Source organism: Xenopus laevis, chromosome 2S, assembly GCF_017654675.1.
Source record: "Xenopus laevis strain J_2021 chromosome 2S, Xenopus_laevis_v10.1, whole genome shotgun sequence".
Lineage (NCBI taxonomy): Eukaryota > Metazoa > Chordata > Amphibia > Anura > Pipidae > Xenopus > Xenopus laevis.
The window spans coordinates 165,487,393-165,505,652 of record NC_054374.1 but is presented as its reverse complement, the minus strand read 5'-3'; the positions used below and the strand labels follow the sequence as shown (position 1 = coordinate 165,505,652).

The 18,260-nt window shown below is 42.1% G+C and overlaps 1 protein-coding gene across 2 annotated transcripts; it reads right to left on the bottom strand.

Moving 5' to 3' along the window:
* Positions 1 to 775: 775 nt before the first annotated feature.
* Positions 776 to 12,404, bottom strand: LOC108710050 (pleckstrin homology domain-containing family B member 1). Of its 2 annotated transcripts, none has more exons than XM_018250420.2 (7): positions 12,360 to 12,404; positions 10,434 to 10,490; positions 7,072 to 7,224; positions 6,813 to 6,915; positions 6,144 to 6,183; positions 1,404 to 1,503; positions 776 to 1,049 (listed from the first exon to the last, which is right to left on the bottom strand). In XM_018250420.2, the coding sequence occupies exons 2-7, from the start codon at positions 10,468 to 10,470 to the stop codon at positions 922 to 924; spliced, it is 561 nt and encodes a 186-aa protein (XP_018105909.1). In that variant the 5' UTR covers positions 10,471 to 10,490; positions 12,360 to 12,404; the 3' UTR covers positions 776 to 921. The 2 variants fall into 2 exon arrangements, with proteins under 2 accessions (XP_018105909.1, XP_018105910.1); XM_018250421.2 differs by lacking the exon at positions 12,360 to 12,404 and adding an exon at positions 12,008 to 12,120.
* Positions 12,405 to 18,260: the final 5,856 nt, after the last annotated feature.

Sequence of the window (18,260 nt, the reverse complement as noted above, 5' to 3'; positions counted from 1 at the left end):
GGTAATGTCACAACGGTGTCAACACAATGACAGTTAAACCCCAGGTGTCTTATACATAATGGACCCAGAGCAATTAAGATGCAGAGATTTCCTTTAAAACGCTCCATAAAAATATAATGTTTATTTCATATTGTTATTTAGGACATTTGAGCCCATTCTTCTAACTTGATGGTCATTATAACATGGGGGGGGGTCAATAACAAAACAATACTATGGAAGAGCTCAGCACAGTTGTCTTTTATTGGATGATTAGAGACAAGATTTAATGGCTGTAAGATTTGACCTAGTGCTGTGAATCCCATAGATATCCGGCATCTGCGGTGCCAAGCATTGCTGGGAGCTATAGTTTAACAATGGCGGTAAAAGGATAAGTAAACCTATAACATAAGTGAATGTAAAATTGAGGAGGGGGCTATTCTGAGCACTTTTGCAATGTACAATCATTTTATTGTTTATTTTTAATTCCAAGATATTGGATTGTACTGTTAATATGAATGAATTTTGTTACAACAGCGCCACCTGCTGGTCAGTTTCCCACCAGTCTGACCAGCAAGTAGTCAAGGAAGTTGTCAGGAGAAAGAAAGAGACTGATGTTCTTCTGCTTAGGAATAAAATTAGAAACCTTTCTCACATCTTTCCTAAGCAGAAGAACATCAACCTCTTTCTTTCTCCTGACAACTTCCTTGACTACTTGCTGGTCAGACTGGTGGGAAACTGACCAGCAGGTGGCGCTGTTGTAACACAATTCATTCATATTAACAGTACATGTATCCCTTAATATCTTGGAATTAAAAATAAATAAACAATGAATGTACATTACAAAAGTGCTTAGAATAGTCCCCTCATCAATTTTACATTCACTTATTTTAGGTTTACTTATCCTTTAATCCTAACAAGGTTGGGTAAGTCCTCTATATTTTCTCAGAACCAACATGGCAGCCAAACAAGGGAACGGAGGGCTGAGCCTGTTACCGCTCCGGCAAGAATTCCCTGCTCCGTCTGTTCTCCATAGGAATAGCGGTAAGGGTCGTCTCTGACAATGAAAGGAACTGTAGGGGGAAAGAGAATCAGAGGGGCTATATGAGTTGCTAGTTGGGTAGTAGGGACACCCTACCTTTGCTGTAACCCCCCACAAGAACAAGTAACATCCAGTAAGCCAGCAACCAATAAAAAGCAAAGTTACAGGGCGGAAACCAATGAACTGTAAGATAAACCTTGATATTCAGACGGTGTGTTGAAATGATGTGGCCACTAGAGGGCAGCACAGACTCAGTTACTATATACATAAATATTTATACATATATATATATATATATATATATATGCAATAACATGTACCATAGCTGTACCAACAGTCTCTAGGAGATTAAACCAACACCAACCATTTAATAATTTAAACTTACCATAACCGTGCCCATAATAACCCTGATTGGTGTAGGCTGCATGGTGGGCATTGAATGGAACTGCCTGATAATGATCATCATATGGGTCATATACATTCACCTGTACGGGGGAAGAAAGAGATTTAGGGAGGTAGAATCCAGGAGAGAAACTGCTCTATGTATTAGGGCCCCAACTGGTGCTGCAGTAGAGAATGGTTTGGCCCACTAACTGAAGATAAGGGGGATTATAATGCTGCGTCAGTGGAATGAGACTGAAGTGGAAGCTTCTGGGATATAATAAAGTACAGGACTGAGGGTCCATATGACTGGTGATCACTCTTAGTGAGGATGATAAGGAGACAATTCTGGGGCAGAGATTTAACAAAAGGATTAAGCAGCCGGTCATCTACTATCTACATCTTGCCCTACTGTCTATATCTTGTCCTACTGTCTCCCTCTTGCCCGACTCTCTCCTTCTTGTCCTACTATCTCTACTTTGCTCTGCTGCCTCTCATTTACCCTACTGTCTTCCTCTTGCTCTTCTGTCTACGTCTTGCCCTACTGTCTCCCTCTTGGCCTGCTGTCTCCGTCTTGCCCTGCTGTCTTCCTCTTGCCCTGCTGTCTCCATCTTACCCTACTGTCTCCACCTTGCTCTGCTGTCTTCCTCTTGCCCTGCTGTCTCCATCTTACCCTACTGTCTCCACCTTGTTTTACTGTCTTCCTCTTGCCCTGCTGTCTCCATCTTGCCCTACTGTCTCCACCTTGCTCTACTGTCTTCCTCTTGCCCTGCTGTCTCCATCTTACCCTACTGTCTCCACCTTGTTCTACTGTCTTCCTCTTGCCCTACTGTCTCCACCTTGCTCTGCTGTCTCAATCTTGCCCAGCTGTCTCCACCTTGCTTTTCTGTCTCCTTCTTGCCCTGCTGTCTCCATCTTGACCTACTGTCTCCCTCTTGCCCTGTTGTCTCCATCTTGCCCTGTTGTCTCCCTCTTGCCCTGCTGTCTCCATCTTGCTTTGCTGTCTCCGTCTTGCCATGCTGTCTCCTTCTTGCCCTACTGTCTCCACCTTGCTCTTCTGTCTCCCTCTTGTCCTGCTGTCTCCCTCTTGCCCTGCTGTCTCAATCTTTCCCTGCTGTCTCAATCTTGCTCTACTGTCTCCCTCTTGCCCTGCTGTCTCCTTCTTGCCCTGCTATCTCCTTCTTGCCCTACTGTCTCACTCTTGTCCTACTGTCTCACTCTTGTCCTGCTGTCTCCTTTTTGCCCTGCTGTCTCCTTCTTGCCCTGCTGTCTCCTTCTATATGTGCAATCTCCCCACTCTTTACAAGGCAATTTCTAATGACACATGGTACATAGACACACTCAATCCCTGTCTGGTACCCCAATGGGTTAATGTACTGATTAAAACCAAAGTTATTTCAGGACATTCTATACTGAAAAACTAGCCAGGAGATTGGATTGATTTATTCCTGCAGGAACAGTCTGTCTTATTCACTTCAATTCTTGCTGTATCTTTCCCGGCTCATATCACTGAACATCAATACAATCGAGCCACATGCATGGGCGCAATATAATGAAAGCTTGGCCAGACTGAGCTGCACCTGCACTAAAGACTTTCCCTACAGCATGGGGGTATTATCAGTGGCACAACACATGGGCCCTGCAGCCCTCTTTACATGCAAATCATAGGTCATCCATAATTTTCTATTGGCCCTGTATTTATCTGCTGTGTGTTCTGGGGTATTATACATGGAATTGGCACTGTATTTATCTGCTGTGTGTTCTGGGGTATTATACATGGAATTGGCCCTGCATTTATCTGTTGTGTGTTCTGGGGTATTATACATGGAATTGACACTGTATTTATCCTGCTGTGTGTTCTGGGGTATTATACATGGAATTGGCACTGTATTTATCTGCTGTGTGTTCTGGGGTATTATACATGGAATTAGCCCTGTATTTATTCTGCTGTGTGTTCTGGGGTATTGTACATGGAATTGGCACTGTATTTATCCTGCTGTGTGTTCTGGGGTATTATACATGGAATTGGCACTGTATTTATCTGCTGTGTGTTCTGGGGTATTATACATGGAATTAGCCCTGTATTTATTCTGCTGTGTGTTCTGGGGTATTGTACATGGAATTGGCACTGTATTTATCTGCTGTGTGTTCTGGGGTATTATACATGGAATTGGCACTATATTTATCTGGCCTGTGTGTTCTGGGGTATTATACATAGAATTGGCACTGTATTTATCTGCTGTGTGTTCTGGGGTATTATACATGGAATTAGCCCTGTATTTATTCTGCTGTGTGTTCTGGGGTATTGTACATGGAATTGGCACTGTATTTATCTGCTGTGTGTTCTGGGGTATTATACATGGAATTAGCCCTGTATTTATTCTGCTGTGTGTTCTGGGGTATTGTACATGGAATTGGCACTGTATTTATCCTGCTGTGTGTTCTGGGGTATTATACATGGAATTGGCACTGTATTTATCTGCTGTGTGTTCTGGGGTATTATACATGGAATTGACACTGTATTTATCCTGCTGTGTGTTCTGGGGTATTATACATGGAATTGGCACTGTATTTATCTGCTGTGTGTTCTGGGGTATTATACATGGAATTAGCCCTGTATTTATTCTGCTGTGTGTTCTGGGGTATTGTACATGGAATTGGCTCTGTATTTATCTGCTGTGTGTTCTGGGGTATTATACATGGAATTGACACTGTATTTATCTGCTGTGTGTTCTGGGGTATTATACATGGAATTGGCACTGTATTTATCTGCTGTGTGTTCTGGGGTATTATACATGGAATTGGCCCTGTATTTATCTGCTGTGTGTTCTGGGGTATTATACATGGAATTGGCCCTGTATTTATCTGCTGTGTGTTCTGGGGTATTATACATGGAATTGGCCCTGCATTTATCTGTTGTGTGTTCTGGGGTATTATACATGGAATTGACACTGTATTTATCCTGCTGTGTGTTCTGGGGTATTATACATGGAATTAGCCCTGTATTTATTCTGCTGTGTGTTCTGGGGTATTGTACATGGAATTGGCACTGTATTTATCCTGCTGTGTGTTCTGGGGTATTATACATGGAATTGGCACTGTATTTATCTGCTGTGTGTTCTGGGGTATTGTACATGGAATTGGCACTGTATTTATCCTGCTGTGTGTTCTGGGGTATTATACATGGAATTGGCACTGTATTTATCTGCTGTGTGTTCTGGGGTATTATACGTGGAATTAGCCCTGTATTTATTCTGCTGTGTGTTCTGGGGTATTGTACATGGAATTGGCACTGTATTTATCTGCTGTGTGTTCTGGGGTATTATACATGGAATTGGCACTATATTTATCTGGCCTGTGTGTTCTGGGGTATTATACATAGAATTGGCACTGTATTTATCTGCTGTGTGTTCTGGGGTATTATACATGGAATTAGCCCTGTATTTATTCTGCTGTGTGTTCTGGGGTATTGTACATGGAATTGGCACTGTATTTATCCTGCTGTGTGTTCTGGGGTATTATACATGGAATTGGCACTGTATTTATCTGCTGTGTGTTCTGGGGTATTGTACATGGAATTGGCACTGTATTTATCCTGCTGTGTGTTCTGGGGTATTATACATGGAATTGGCACTGTATTTATCTGCTGTGTGTTCTGGGGTATTATACATGGAATTAGCCCTGTATTTATTCTGCTGTGTGTTCTGGGGTATTGTACATGGAATTGGCACTGTATTTATCTGCTGTGTGTTCTGGGGTATTATACATGGAATTGGCACTATATTTATCTGGCCTGTGTGTTCTGGGGTATTATACATAGAATTGGCACTGTATTTATCTGCTGTGTGTTCTGGGGTATTATACATGGAATTAGCCCTGTATTTATTCTGCTGTGTGTTCTGGGGTATTGTACATGGAATTGGCCCTGTATTTATCTGCTGTGGGTTCTGGGGTATTATACATGGAATTGACACTGTATTTATCCTGCTGTGTGTTCTGGGGTATTATACATGGAATTGGCACTGTATTTATCTGCTGTGTGTTCTGGGGTATTATACATGGAATTGACACTGTATTTATCCTGCTGTGTGTTCTGGGGTATTATACATGGAATTGGCACTGTATTTATCTGCTGTGTGTTCTGGGGTATTATACATGGAATTAGCCCTGTATTTATTCTGCTGTGTGTTCTGGGGTATTGTACATGGAATTGGCTCTGTATTTATCTGCTGTGTGTTCTGGGGTATTATACATGGAATTGACACTGTATTTATCTGCTGTGTGTTCTGGGGTATTATACATGGAATTGGCCCTGTATTTATCTGCTGTGTGTTCTGGGGTATTATACATGGAATTGGCACTGTATTTATCTGCTGTGTGTTCTGGGGTATTATACATGGAATTGGCCCTGTATTTATCTGCTGTGTGTTCTGGGGTATTATACATGGAATTGACACTGTATTTATCCTGCTGTGTGTTCTGGGGTATTATACATGGAATTGACACTGTATTTATCCTGCTGTGTGTTCTGGGGTATTATACATGGAATTGGCACTGTATTTATCTGCTGTGTGTTCTGGGGTATTATACATGGAATTGCCTGTTCTGTTTTATAGGATAGGGCTGCTGTACTGTTGCCCATATACATCAGTGATATTCAGTACATTGTAGCCATGATCCTACTACCCCGGTTAGGTAGGCAAACCAGAGATAGAAAGAGCCACATGGTAGTGAGGTCACTTACCGGATAGAACTGTGTGTCCATTAGGGCCATCTGCCATGCGCTACAAATAGAGAAAAATCAATCAGAAACCTTTCTCACATCTTTCCTAAGCAGAAGAACATCAGCCTCTTTCTTTCTCCTGACAACTTCCTTGACTACTTGCTGGTCAGACTGGTGGGAAACTGACCAGCAGGTGGTGCTGTTGTAACAAAATTCATTCATATTAACAGTATATGTATCCCTTAATATCTTGGAATGAAAAAAGAATAAATAATGATTGTACATTGCAAAAGTGCTTAGAATAGGACCCTCGTGAATTTTACATTCACTTATTTAAAGGTTTACTTATTGTTCAATATCTGAATTAGACATGGGAGTAGGCTCAATATCCCCAGTCAGTCTCCATAAAGACCCATCAGTACATATGGGTGGATACAGGTAGTGGCAGCCCAGCAGAGGTTGTGTGCAGTCCAGTATTAGATCAAATTCCTACACTGACAAGTATTATAACCCCATGCTCTTCCTTTGGGTCAAACTCAGTTGTTCTGGTTCCTAGACCAGCAGAGAGACAGTACCAGCCTGGGTTGGTCTGTATATGTGGCGCTGTATCGATGGTACTTCATAATATCCAATCAGATGTTTGCTTTCCCTGTGGCCCCAAGGTTTGTCACCCAGCACCCAGATACCTACACAGCATCATCCTCACTCTCAGCGCAGAGCAGCAAATTGGATCGATCCCTCAATTCTACCGTCACTAGGGATTCCTGGGTGCTCCCGTCTGGAGGCAGAATATCTGGAATGGAAAGGGTTAAACTATAATCACTTGCCTGTAGGAGATAAAACACTTAAAACTGGGGGAGATACCCCATAACGACCCCAAATATCCCGCAGCTGCCCCTTAAATTGATAAATAAGAACAGGCAGGATTTGTCCTTCCCGCACTCCTCACCCCCGCACTCCTGACCGGCTCTCACATTCACACAGTTGTACTTCATGGGGAATCGATCTTCTACCGTGCGACGGTTTTCATCAGGATAATAGAGAAGATTCCCATCCAACCACAGGTCAAACCAGTGCTTCTTCCAGCGCCTCAACACACAGCCTGTACAATGCAAGAGGGACACCAGTGGGTCCTGGATGCATTTATATGATATACATATAAATATCCCTGTAAATTATATCCTTATAAACTGTGTATAGTGATGTCATCAGTTATAAATGGCACAAAACTTCTAAAATCTTTATCATTTACAGTAGGGGCTACATTATCCCTTATAATACATGAGTGATACTCAGAGTTCCCTGTATAACTCAGCCTGCAGCCTTGTGTCTTTATATGGTCACAGAACCTCTCAGTGACTTCTAATATCCTTATCATTTACAGTAGGGGGTACATTATCCCTTATAATACATGAGTGATACTCAGAGTTCCCTGTATAACTCAGCCTGCAGCCTTGTGTCTTTATATGGTCACAGAACAACCCCTCAGTGACTTCTAATATCCTTATCATTTACAGTAGGGGGTACATTATCCCTTATAATACATGAGTGATACTCAGAGTTCCCTGTATAACTCAGCCTGCAGCCTTGTGTCTTTATATGGTCACAGAACAACCCCTCAGTGACTTCTAATATCCTTATCATTTACAGTAGGGGTACATTATCCCTTATAATACATGAGTGATACTCAGAGTTCCCTGTATAACTCAGCCTGCAGCCTTGTGCCTTTATATGGTCACAGAACAACCCCTCAGTGACTTCTAATATCCTTATCATTTACAGTAGGGGGTACATTATCCCTTATAATACATGAGTGATACTCAGAGTTCCCTGTATAACTCAGCCTGCAGCCTTGTGCCTTTATATGGTCACAGAACAACCCCTCAGTGACTTCTAATATCCTTATCATTTACAGTAGGGGGTACATTATCCCTTATAATACATGAGTGATACTCAGAGTTCCCTGTATAACTCAGCCTGTAGCCTTGTGCCTTTATATGGTCACAGAACAACCCCTCAATGACTTCTAATATCCTTATCATTTACAGTAGGGGGTACATTATCCCTTATAATACATGAGTGATACTCAGAGTTCCCTGTATAACTCAGCCTGCAGCCTTGTGCCTTTATATGGTCACAGAACAACCCCTCAGTGACTTCTAATATCCTTATCATTTACAGTAGGGGGTACAGTATCCCTTATAATACATGAGTGATACTCAGAGTTCCCTGTATAACTCAGCCTGCAGCCTTGTGTCTTTATATGGTCACAGAACCTCTCAGTGACTTCTAATATCCTTATCATTTACAGTAGGGGGTACATTATCCCTTATAATACATGAGTGATACTCAGAGTTCCCTGTATAACTCAGCCTGCAGCCTTGTGCCTTTATGTGGTCACAGAACAACCCCTCAGGGACTTCTAATATCCTTATCATTTACAGTAGGGGGTACATTATCCCTTATAATACATGAGTGATACTCAGAGTTCCCTGTATAACTCAGCCTGCAGCCTTGTGCCTTTATATGGTCACAGAACAACCCCTCAGTGACTTCTAATATCCTTATCATTTACAGTAGGGGGTACATTATCCCTTATAATACATGAGTGATACTCAGAGTTCCCTGTATAACTCAGCCTGTAGCCTTGTGCCTTTATATGGTCACAGAACAACCCCTCAATGACTTCTAATATCCTTATCATTTACAGTAGGGGGTACATTATCCCTTATAATACATGAGTGATACTCAGAGTTCCCTGTATAACTCAGCCTGCAGCCTTGTGCCTTTATATGGTCACAGAACCTCTCAGTGACTTCTAATATCCTTATCATTTACAGTAGGGGGTACAGTATCCCTTATAATACATGAGTGATACTCAGAGTTCCCTGTATAACTCAGCCTGCAGCCTTGTGTCTTTATATGGTCACAGAAGAACCCCTCAGTGACTTCTAATATCCTTATCATTTACAGTAGGGGGTACAGTATCCCTTATAATACATGAGTGATACTCAGAGTTCCCTGTATAACTCAGCCTGCAGCCTTGTGTCTTTATATGGTCACAGAACCTCTCAGTGACTTCTAATATCCTTATCATTTACAGTAGGGGGTACATTATCCCTTATAATACATGAGTGATACTCAGAGTTCCCTGTATAACTCAGCCTGCAGCCTTGTGCCTTTATATGGTCACAGAACAACCCCTCAGTGACTTCTAATATCCTTATCATTTACAGTAGGGGGTACATTATCCCTTATAATACATGAGTGATACTCAGAGTTCCCTGTATAACTCAGCCTGCAGCCTTGTGTCTTTATATGGTCACAGAACCTCTCAGTGACTTCTAATATCCTTATCATTTACAGTAGGGGGTACATTATCCCTTATAATACATGAGTGATACTCAGAGTTCCCTGTATAACTCAGCCTGCAGCCTTGTGCCTTTATATGGTCACAGAACAACCCCTCAGTGACTTCTAATATCCTTATCATTTACAGTAGGGGGTACATTATCCCTTATAATACATGAGTGATACTCAGAGTTCCCTGTATAACTCAGCCTGTAGCCTTGTGCCTTTATATGGTCACAGAACAACCCCTCAGTGACTTCTAATATCCTTATCATTTACAGTAGGGGGTACATTATCCCTTATAATACATGAGTGATACTCAGAGTTCCCTGTATAACTCAGCCTGCAGCCTTGTGCCTTTATATGGTCACAGAACAACCCCTCAGTGACTTCTAATATCCTTATCATTTACAGTAGGGGGTACATTATCCCTTATAATACATGAGTGATACTCAGAGTTCCCTGTATAACTCAGCCTGTAGCCTTGTGCCTTTATATGGTCACAGAACAACCCCTCAGTGACTTCTAATATCCTTATCATTTACAGCAGGGGTGTATTATTCATATTCATAATTTAATTTTTAACATTCCCATTCATGTTCTTACTGATGCAGTTCAGCTATATTTGAGGACAATATATATTGTGTGCTTTTATTTGTTTTTCCTCAAGTAATAGGAATCCCAATGTTGTTATAGCTTTCTGGTGTCTCTCTGTACAGACTGTTCCTGCTCAATGTTACTCAGTAATACTTGTACCAATACTTTGGCTGTTACTGTGCTTAAGCAGAAATCAAGAAGAAATACTTGGCCTTGAAAGTTAAAACTCAGATGAAGGTGCTGATTCTAATGTGTGGGGGGTTCTATTAATTCCCAATTTCTAAAGATCTCCGGAGCTTACACTCTAACCTGTGCCGCATGGTACAACCTTATTAGCACAAATCCATCAATGAGGGAACTTACTTTGCCTCCATAACCAGCCGCTCTTCACCAGGGCCATGTTGTCAAGAGCTCCCCCTGCTGGAAAGAAACAGAACAGTTACTCAGTGAGTACAGTCAGTACAGTCAGTACAGAGAGTACAGCGGGGCATTTTGGAAGTAAAAAGAGGGACAAAAAAATTTTTCCGCACGTATGCAGCAATTTTTTTAACCACACCCCTTTCTGTGGCCAAAATTTGGCAGGTTATGAAAGTTTGAAAATATTTCTCCTTATCTAAACTGTGTTTTTGTGTCTCAAAATTGTTACAAAGTATCTTATTTGCACCTGTTAGCTGTTCTGGGCTCTCTGCTAAAAGTCAATTAAGTGAGAAACTTTGTTTCTTTTTCTGGCTGTTCAGTGCAGAGAAAAGAGGGACTTTCCAGTACAAATGAGGGACTGCGGGTTGAGCTGTCAAAAGAGGGACTGTCCCTCCGAAAAAGGGACAGTTGGGAGGTATTCAGTATGGTAATCTCCTGATAATCAAGTCTACAGTGGGCTCATCCTATTGTATTTGACTCCATATTCTGCAACAGGGACGGGATATTGGTTTGTTACTTCAGCTTAGCAAAGACCCTGAATTTCCCACACCCTCTTTCTTATGTTCATTTGGTTACCGCCCACTCCTGTATGCCACACCCCTTATTTGCTGGTACAGCAAAAGTTACAACATCGTATGTATGTATGTATATGTATATATATATATATATATATATATATATATATATATATATATATAAATATGTGACACCCCACACTGGCTGACATTTAACCACACTGTCTTTATTTTATGCATATTTTAATATTAATTATCCAGCCCTGGAGTATCTGGCCTGTCACTGAACCCTGGAACAATGATTATTTAACTTTGCACCAAAAATAACTTTATCTGCCCCCAACATTTAGTAGCACAGATCCTATATGATCCAACAGCAACAGTCCTGTCCTGCTTTATGGCAGCTGAGATTCTAGCTATCTGTATAACAGAACATTCTGTCCCAGTGGCTGCACAGATCCTATCTGATCCCCATTGTAAGCAGCAGTCCTGTCCTGCTTTATGGCAGCTGAGATTCTAGCTATCTGTATAACAGAACATTCTGTCCCAGTGGCTGCACAGATCCTATCTGATCCCCATTGTAAGCAGCAGTCCTGTCCTGCTTTATGGCAGCTGAGATTCTAGCTATCTGTATAACAGAACATTCTGTCCCAGTGGCTGCACAGATCCTATCTGATCCTCATTGTAAGCAGCAGTCCTGTCCTGCTTTATGGCAGCTGAGATTCTAGCTATCTGTATAACAGAACATTCTGTCCCAGTGGCTGCACAGATCCTATCTAATATTGATTTATGGCTGAGATTACAACTGTTATACAGTTTATATAACAGTGGTTTGATTCTAAGAGTAAAGGGCTGACAAACAGAAAGCGTGACCCACAAAAAACAGAAAATACATTTCATAAAGAAATCTTGTTGGGGTTGCAAAGTAAAAAAAGATACATTATTTCAAATAATGCAAATTAAAAAATACAATTAAAAATAAAAGTTACTAATAGAGTTACTCACGTTTCTAGTGTGTAGAAAAGATCAGTGATCTCTATGCTGTTGCTGAACTACAATTCTCAGCACAGTAAGAGATTTATAGTAAAGCAGCCGGGTCAGTGATACCTTAAAAGTGAATATACAGGTGTTTTTCCCTTTTCCTGTGTCAATAACTGCACATTAAAAAAAATTAAATTAAAAATTAAATTGGGGTATTTTACCGCCTATATTACATAATGCCCAAAGTTCTACACTGGCCTTTAGTACAGAAGAGGTTAAAGTGATGCGTCTCCACCTGCCCATCTCTGTATCCCACGTCTGTCTCCCCCAGTCCTGGAAGAAGAACATACAGTAGGTCCCCAGAGTCAGTCCTTACCTGAGATCTGCAACTCCCTCTACTGGACCCTGTGCTGGGACCTGGACATTTAAACTCTACCATGATGCAACAGGGGAGGATTAGGGAACTCCCAGTGCATTAGGGGAAATGTAGTTTGCAGCTTTTATCATTTGCTCATAGGTGGGAGCCACCTGCCTACATATCCCAGCATGCAGCAGGTGCTTCTGGGGTTTTCCATAAAGGAGATTTACAGTTGGCTCTGATTGTGTGGCCTGGGTGTGTGTAGAAAGCATTGAAATTAGGGTTGCTGCCTTTTCTGGAAAAAAATACCGGCCTTCCTATATATTTATCTTTATTCCCTATTAATAACATTGGGATCACTGGCCTTCCTATATATTTATCTTTATTCCCTATTAATAACATTGGGATCACTGACCTTCCTATATATTTATCTTTATTCCCTATTAATAACATTGGGATCACTGACCTTCCTATATATTTATCTTTATTCCCTATTAATAACATTGGGATCACTGACCTTCCTATATATTTATCTTTATTCCCTATTAATAACATTGGGATCACTGACCTTCCTATATATTTATCTTTATTCACTATTAATAACATTGGGATCACTGACCTTCCTATATATTTATCTTTATTCCCTATTAATAACATTGGGATCACTGACCTTCCTATATATTTATCTTTATTCCCTATAAATAACATTGGGATCACTGGCCTTCCTATATATTTATCTTTATTCCCTATTAATAACATTGGGATCAGCCATCACTTTTACCGGCCAGGCCAGTAAAATACCGGCCAGGTGGCAACCCTAATTGAAATGAATGCAGATAAGAAATGTCTCCTCCAGGACTACAACCCAGAACCCTTTTTTGGGGCCCGTTGTGACATCCATTCCTGACTATTACATCATATGGGTTCATAGGACTCTAGCAATAGCTGGGCGCCATAGAGTTGCTCCATGCAATATATAATGCACCTCTCCAGGACAGATAGTCTCACCAGCACCAGACTAACCTGGGCCCTGGCACTGCCATTGGCTACAAGTCAAAAGGGGAGAAAGATGTATTTACAGCACAGTTATCAAAAATGAATAAGTAACCAGAGCCATGTTGGGGTAATTGAATACATTCCCCATTCTATCCTGTCTGATGTTATGAGTTATGGGATTCCCTACCAAGAGAGGGGGAATGAGTGATTCGTTGGTGGGGAGAAAATCTCACCATCAGCATAGGAAGGGGTTCTTTACTGTAAGGGCAGTCGGGTTATGGGATTCCCTACCAAGAAAGGGGAATGAGTGATTCATTGGTGGGGAGGAAAGGAGATCTCACCATCAGCATAGGAAGGGGTTCTTTACTGTAAGGGCAGTCGGGTTATGGGATTCCCTACCAAGAGAGGGGGGATGAGTGATTCATTGGTGGGGAGGAAAGGAGATCTCACCATCAGTATAGGAAGGGGTTCTTTACTGTAAGGACAGTCAGGTTATGGGATTCCCTACCAAGAGAGGGGGAATGAGTGATTCGTTGGTGGGGAGAAAATCTCACCATCAGCATAGGAAGGGGTTCTTTACTGTAAGGGCAGTCGGGTTATGGGATTCCCTACCAAGAGAGGGGGATGAGTGATTCATTGGTGGGGAGGAAAGGAGATCTCACCATCAGCAAAGGAAGGGGTTCTTTACTGTAAGGGCAGTCGGGTTATGGGATTCCCTACCAAGAGAGGGGGGGATGAGTGATTCATTGGTGGGGAGGAAAGGAGATCTCACCATCAGCAAAGGAAGGGGTTCTTTACTGTAAGGACAGTCAGGTTATGGGATTCCCTACCAAGAGAGGGGGAATGAGTGATTCATTGGTGGGGAGGAAAGGAGATCTCACCATCAGCAAAGGAAGGGGTTCTTTACTGTAAGGACAGTCAGGTTATGGGATTCCCTACCAAGAGAGGGGGGATGAGTGATTCATTGGTGGGGAGGAAAGGAGATTTCACTATCAGCATAGGAAGAGGTTCTTTATTGTTATGGGATTCCCTACCAAGTGAGGGAAATTAGTTGGGGGGGGTTTAGCATGGGAAGGATTTCTTACTCAACGGGGACTTTGGTTGATCATTTGCATCAGTGTCAGAGAGTTTCTGGAAAGGTTGGAGTTTGTTTGTCCAGCTTTGCGGGTTTCAGTGAAAGAAAAGCCGGGGATTTAGGAGAGAGGCTGCTGAGCTCTGATGAGTAATGTTGGGTGGGTCACTGCTAACTGCCCTTGTCAAGAGGATTAGGGGGCAATTTAATAACTTAGAATCATTTCCTACAAGAAACACAGCACAGGATTATGGGAGTAGTCTTGTAGTCTTTGCTGGTACAATCCCCCCACATACGAGTGGCTTGTTCATCTCCTTAGGAATGAGCCTGGGCGGCCTGCTGACCCTTAAATTGTGCTGCCCTAGGCCCAGGCCTTTGGGGGCTTCTCCTTGAGAGACCAGGGCAATGGGCTGTTCATTTGCTGAACCCCAGGATTCAACAGAGTAGCCAGTCTGCCAGTCTGGGCATGTCCACAGAATGTATTACAGGTCCTGGTTCAATCCCCGATGGATATATATATATATGCAAGGAGTGGGTATGTTCTCCCTGTGGGTTCTTCCTCTGGGTACTCCGTTTCCCACCACATCCCAAATACATAGAGCCAGGTTAATTGGCTCCTGATTAAACTGACCCGTGTGTTTGAATAAGATTGTAAGCTCACTGGGGCAGGGACTGATGGGAATGTGAAAGGGACCTTAGATTGTTAGATAACTGGGGCAGGGACTGATGGGAAAGTGATAGGGACCTTAGATTGTAAGCTTACTGGGACAGGGACTGATGGGAATGTGATAGGGACCTTAGATTGTAAGCTCACTGGGGCAGGGACTGATGGGAATGTGATAGGAACCTTAGATTGTAAGCTCCACTGGGACAGGGACTGATGGGAATGTGATAGGGACCTTAGATTGTAAGCTCCACTGGGGCAGGGACTGATGGGAATGTGATAGGGACCTTAGATTGTAAGCTCCACTGGGACAGGGACAGATGAGAATTGATAGGGACCTTAGATTGTAAGCTCACTGGAGCAGATACTGATGAGAATGTGATAGGGACCTTAGATTGTAAGCTCACGGGGGCATGGACTGATGGGAATGTGATAGGGACCTTAGATTGTAAACTCACTGGGGAAGGGACTGATAGGAATGTGATAGGGACCTTAGATTGTAAGCTCACGGGGGCAGGGACTGATGGGAATGTGATAGGAACCTTAGATTGTAAGCTCACGGGGGCAGGGACTGATGGGAATGTGATAGGAACCTTAGATTGTAAGCTCACTGGGGCAGGGACTGATGGGAATGTGATAGGAACCTTAGATTGTAAGCTCACTGGGGCAGGGACTGATGGGAATGTGATAGGGACCTTAGATTGTAAGATCACTGGGGCAGGGACTGATGGGAATGTGAAAGGGACTTTAGATTGTAAGATCACTGGGGCAGGGACAGATGGGAATGATGTATAATCTCTGTAAAGTGCTGGCGAATATATTGGTGCTATATATATATATATATATATATATATATATATATATATATATAGATATATATATATATATATATATATATATATATATATATATATATATATATATATATATATATATATAGATATATAACAAGCAAATAAAGTTATTTTCCAGGAAGCAGAGACAATGACCTCTTTCATGTCCCTCTCAGTATAATCCAGGGCAGGGCAAGAAGCATTAAGAGCTCTTTTAAAATGTCATTAAAATGGATTGTGATAATTAAAATCATTAGGTGACAGTTGCACAGTGGGGCGGTGCCAGGAGGAGACTCACATCAGCTGAGCGACTGCATGAAACTGTCCAATCAGAGTGGGAGCTGCGGAACAGTCGACTCCTGCAATCAGTGAATGAGCCAGAAAGCAGGATTAAAGGCAAATCCTGGTTATTATAGAGACATGAGAGATACTCGGGAGCAGGCAGACTGCAGGGTATGTAAAAGGGTAGTTCACCTCTCAGTTGACTTTTGTTATGTTATATAATGGCTAATTCTAAGTAACTTTTCAATTGACCTTCATCTTTTAAAGGTTTTTGAATTATTTGCTGCCTTCTTCTGACTCTTTCCAGCTTTCCATTGGGGGGTCACTGACCCCATCTAAAAAACAAATGCTCTGTAAGGCTACAAATATATTGTTATTGCTACTTTTTATTCCTCATCTTTCTATTCAGGTCTCTCCTATTCATATTCCAGTCTCTTATTCAAATAAATACATGGTTGCTAGGGGAATTTGGACCCTAGCAACCAGATGGCTGAAACTGGAGATAAAAAGTGAAATAATAAAAAAAAAATGGTGAAGATTATCCTTCATCTGGGTCATGGTATATCTGTAGTAATAAATCAAACCAACTGGACTTGCTGTGTTTTAACTGTTAGTATGATGTAGAGAGGGGTATTCTGAGACAATTTGCAATTGGTCTACATTTTTTATTATTTGTGTTTTTTTAATCTATAGAAATAAGTCAAATTGAGAGCAAGTCCAGTTGATTAGACTTATTTCTACAGAAAAAATGTAGACCAATTAATTGTCTCGGTGCATATCACTCTCTGCAGCATACTAACAGTTAACTTAAAGGTGAACAACCTCTTTAATATTGTCATCTGCTCTTTGAGTATTGGATATACCCAGGACCGTCATTAGAAATCATGGGGCCCCGTACAAAATTTTTGTGGCCCCGCCCATCCCGGCCCCCAAGCCCCACCCCAGATCCCACCCACTCCACATCACAGTGTCAGACCACACAGATCTCAGTGTTAAAAAAGGTAACCCCCCCAGCTATTGGGGACCAGGACCCCCGTAAATTAAAAAAAAACATTGGCGCCAAGACCCCCCATAAAAGGTCTTTTTAAAAAGCATTGGTGCCAGGGCCCCGCTTACAAGTAAAAAAAAATTGGGACCCCAAAGAATATCTTTTAAAAAACTTTGGCGCCAGGGCCCCCCTTATAAGTAAAAAAAAATTGGGGCCCCAAAGAATTTTTTTTAAAAAAAACATTGGTGCCAGGGCCCCGCTTACAAGATAAAAAAAATTGGGGCCTAAAAGAATATTTTTTAAAAAACATTGGCTCCAGGGCCCCCCTTTACAAGTTAAAAAAAAATTGGGGCCCCAAAGAATTTTTTTTAAAAAACTCTGGGGCCTGTAGAGTATTAAAATAATACATTGGGGGCCAGGGGATTAAAAAAATAAATAAAAAAGAACACCCATTGGTTTTTGGAAGAATTGAACTCGTGGCTTCAGGTCTTTAACTTCACCTCCTTTCGTGACTTTGGGTCTTTTCGGCGCTTCAGGACTTCATTTCGGCTGTTTTCGTGGCTTCGGGTCTTTTCACAGATTCGGGACTTTCAGGTGTTCGGGACTTCGGAAGGAGGCGGCATGGCTTTGGTGATGTCAACTGGGGCCCAGCTCTTTCGAAAAGTTGAGCACTGCTGGGTCCCCCTTCAGGGCCGGGCCCCGTACACTTGTACCCCCTGTGCCCCCCTGATGGCGGCCCTGGATATACCTGTGTGTGTGTGGGGGGTCAGACGGGCAATGAATGGAAGGCTTCTAATACCTGTAGTGAAAGCAGCGCCTGTATGGCACCATCTGCTGGTCACACATGATATTGCACCTACAGCAGTTTAGCTACACACAATCCAGTTCTACTTGTACAAACTGTATGATGATCAGTGCATGTCCCTTTAATAAGCATTTGGGAAGTGGGTTCTGTTTAAAACTCCGAATGTACAAACAGACCTAGCAATGGCCATCAGCTGACCATGTGAGTGCTAGGGGGTCCACTGAACACAGATATGTTTATAAGAGACGCCTTATTCCCAGTAAAGCCCTAATATGATTT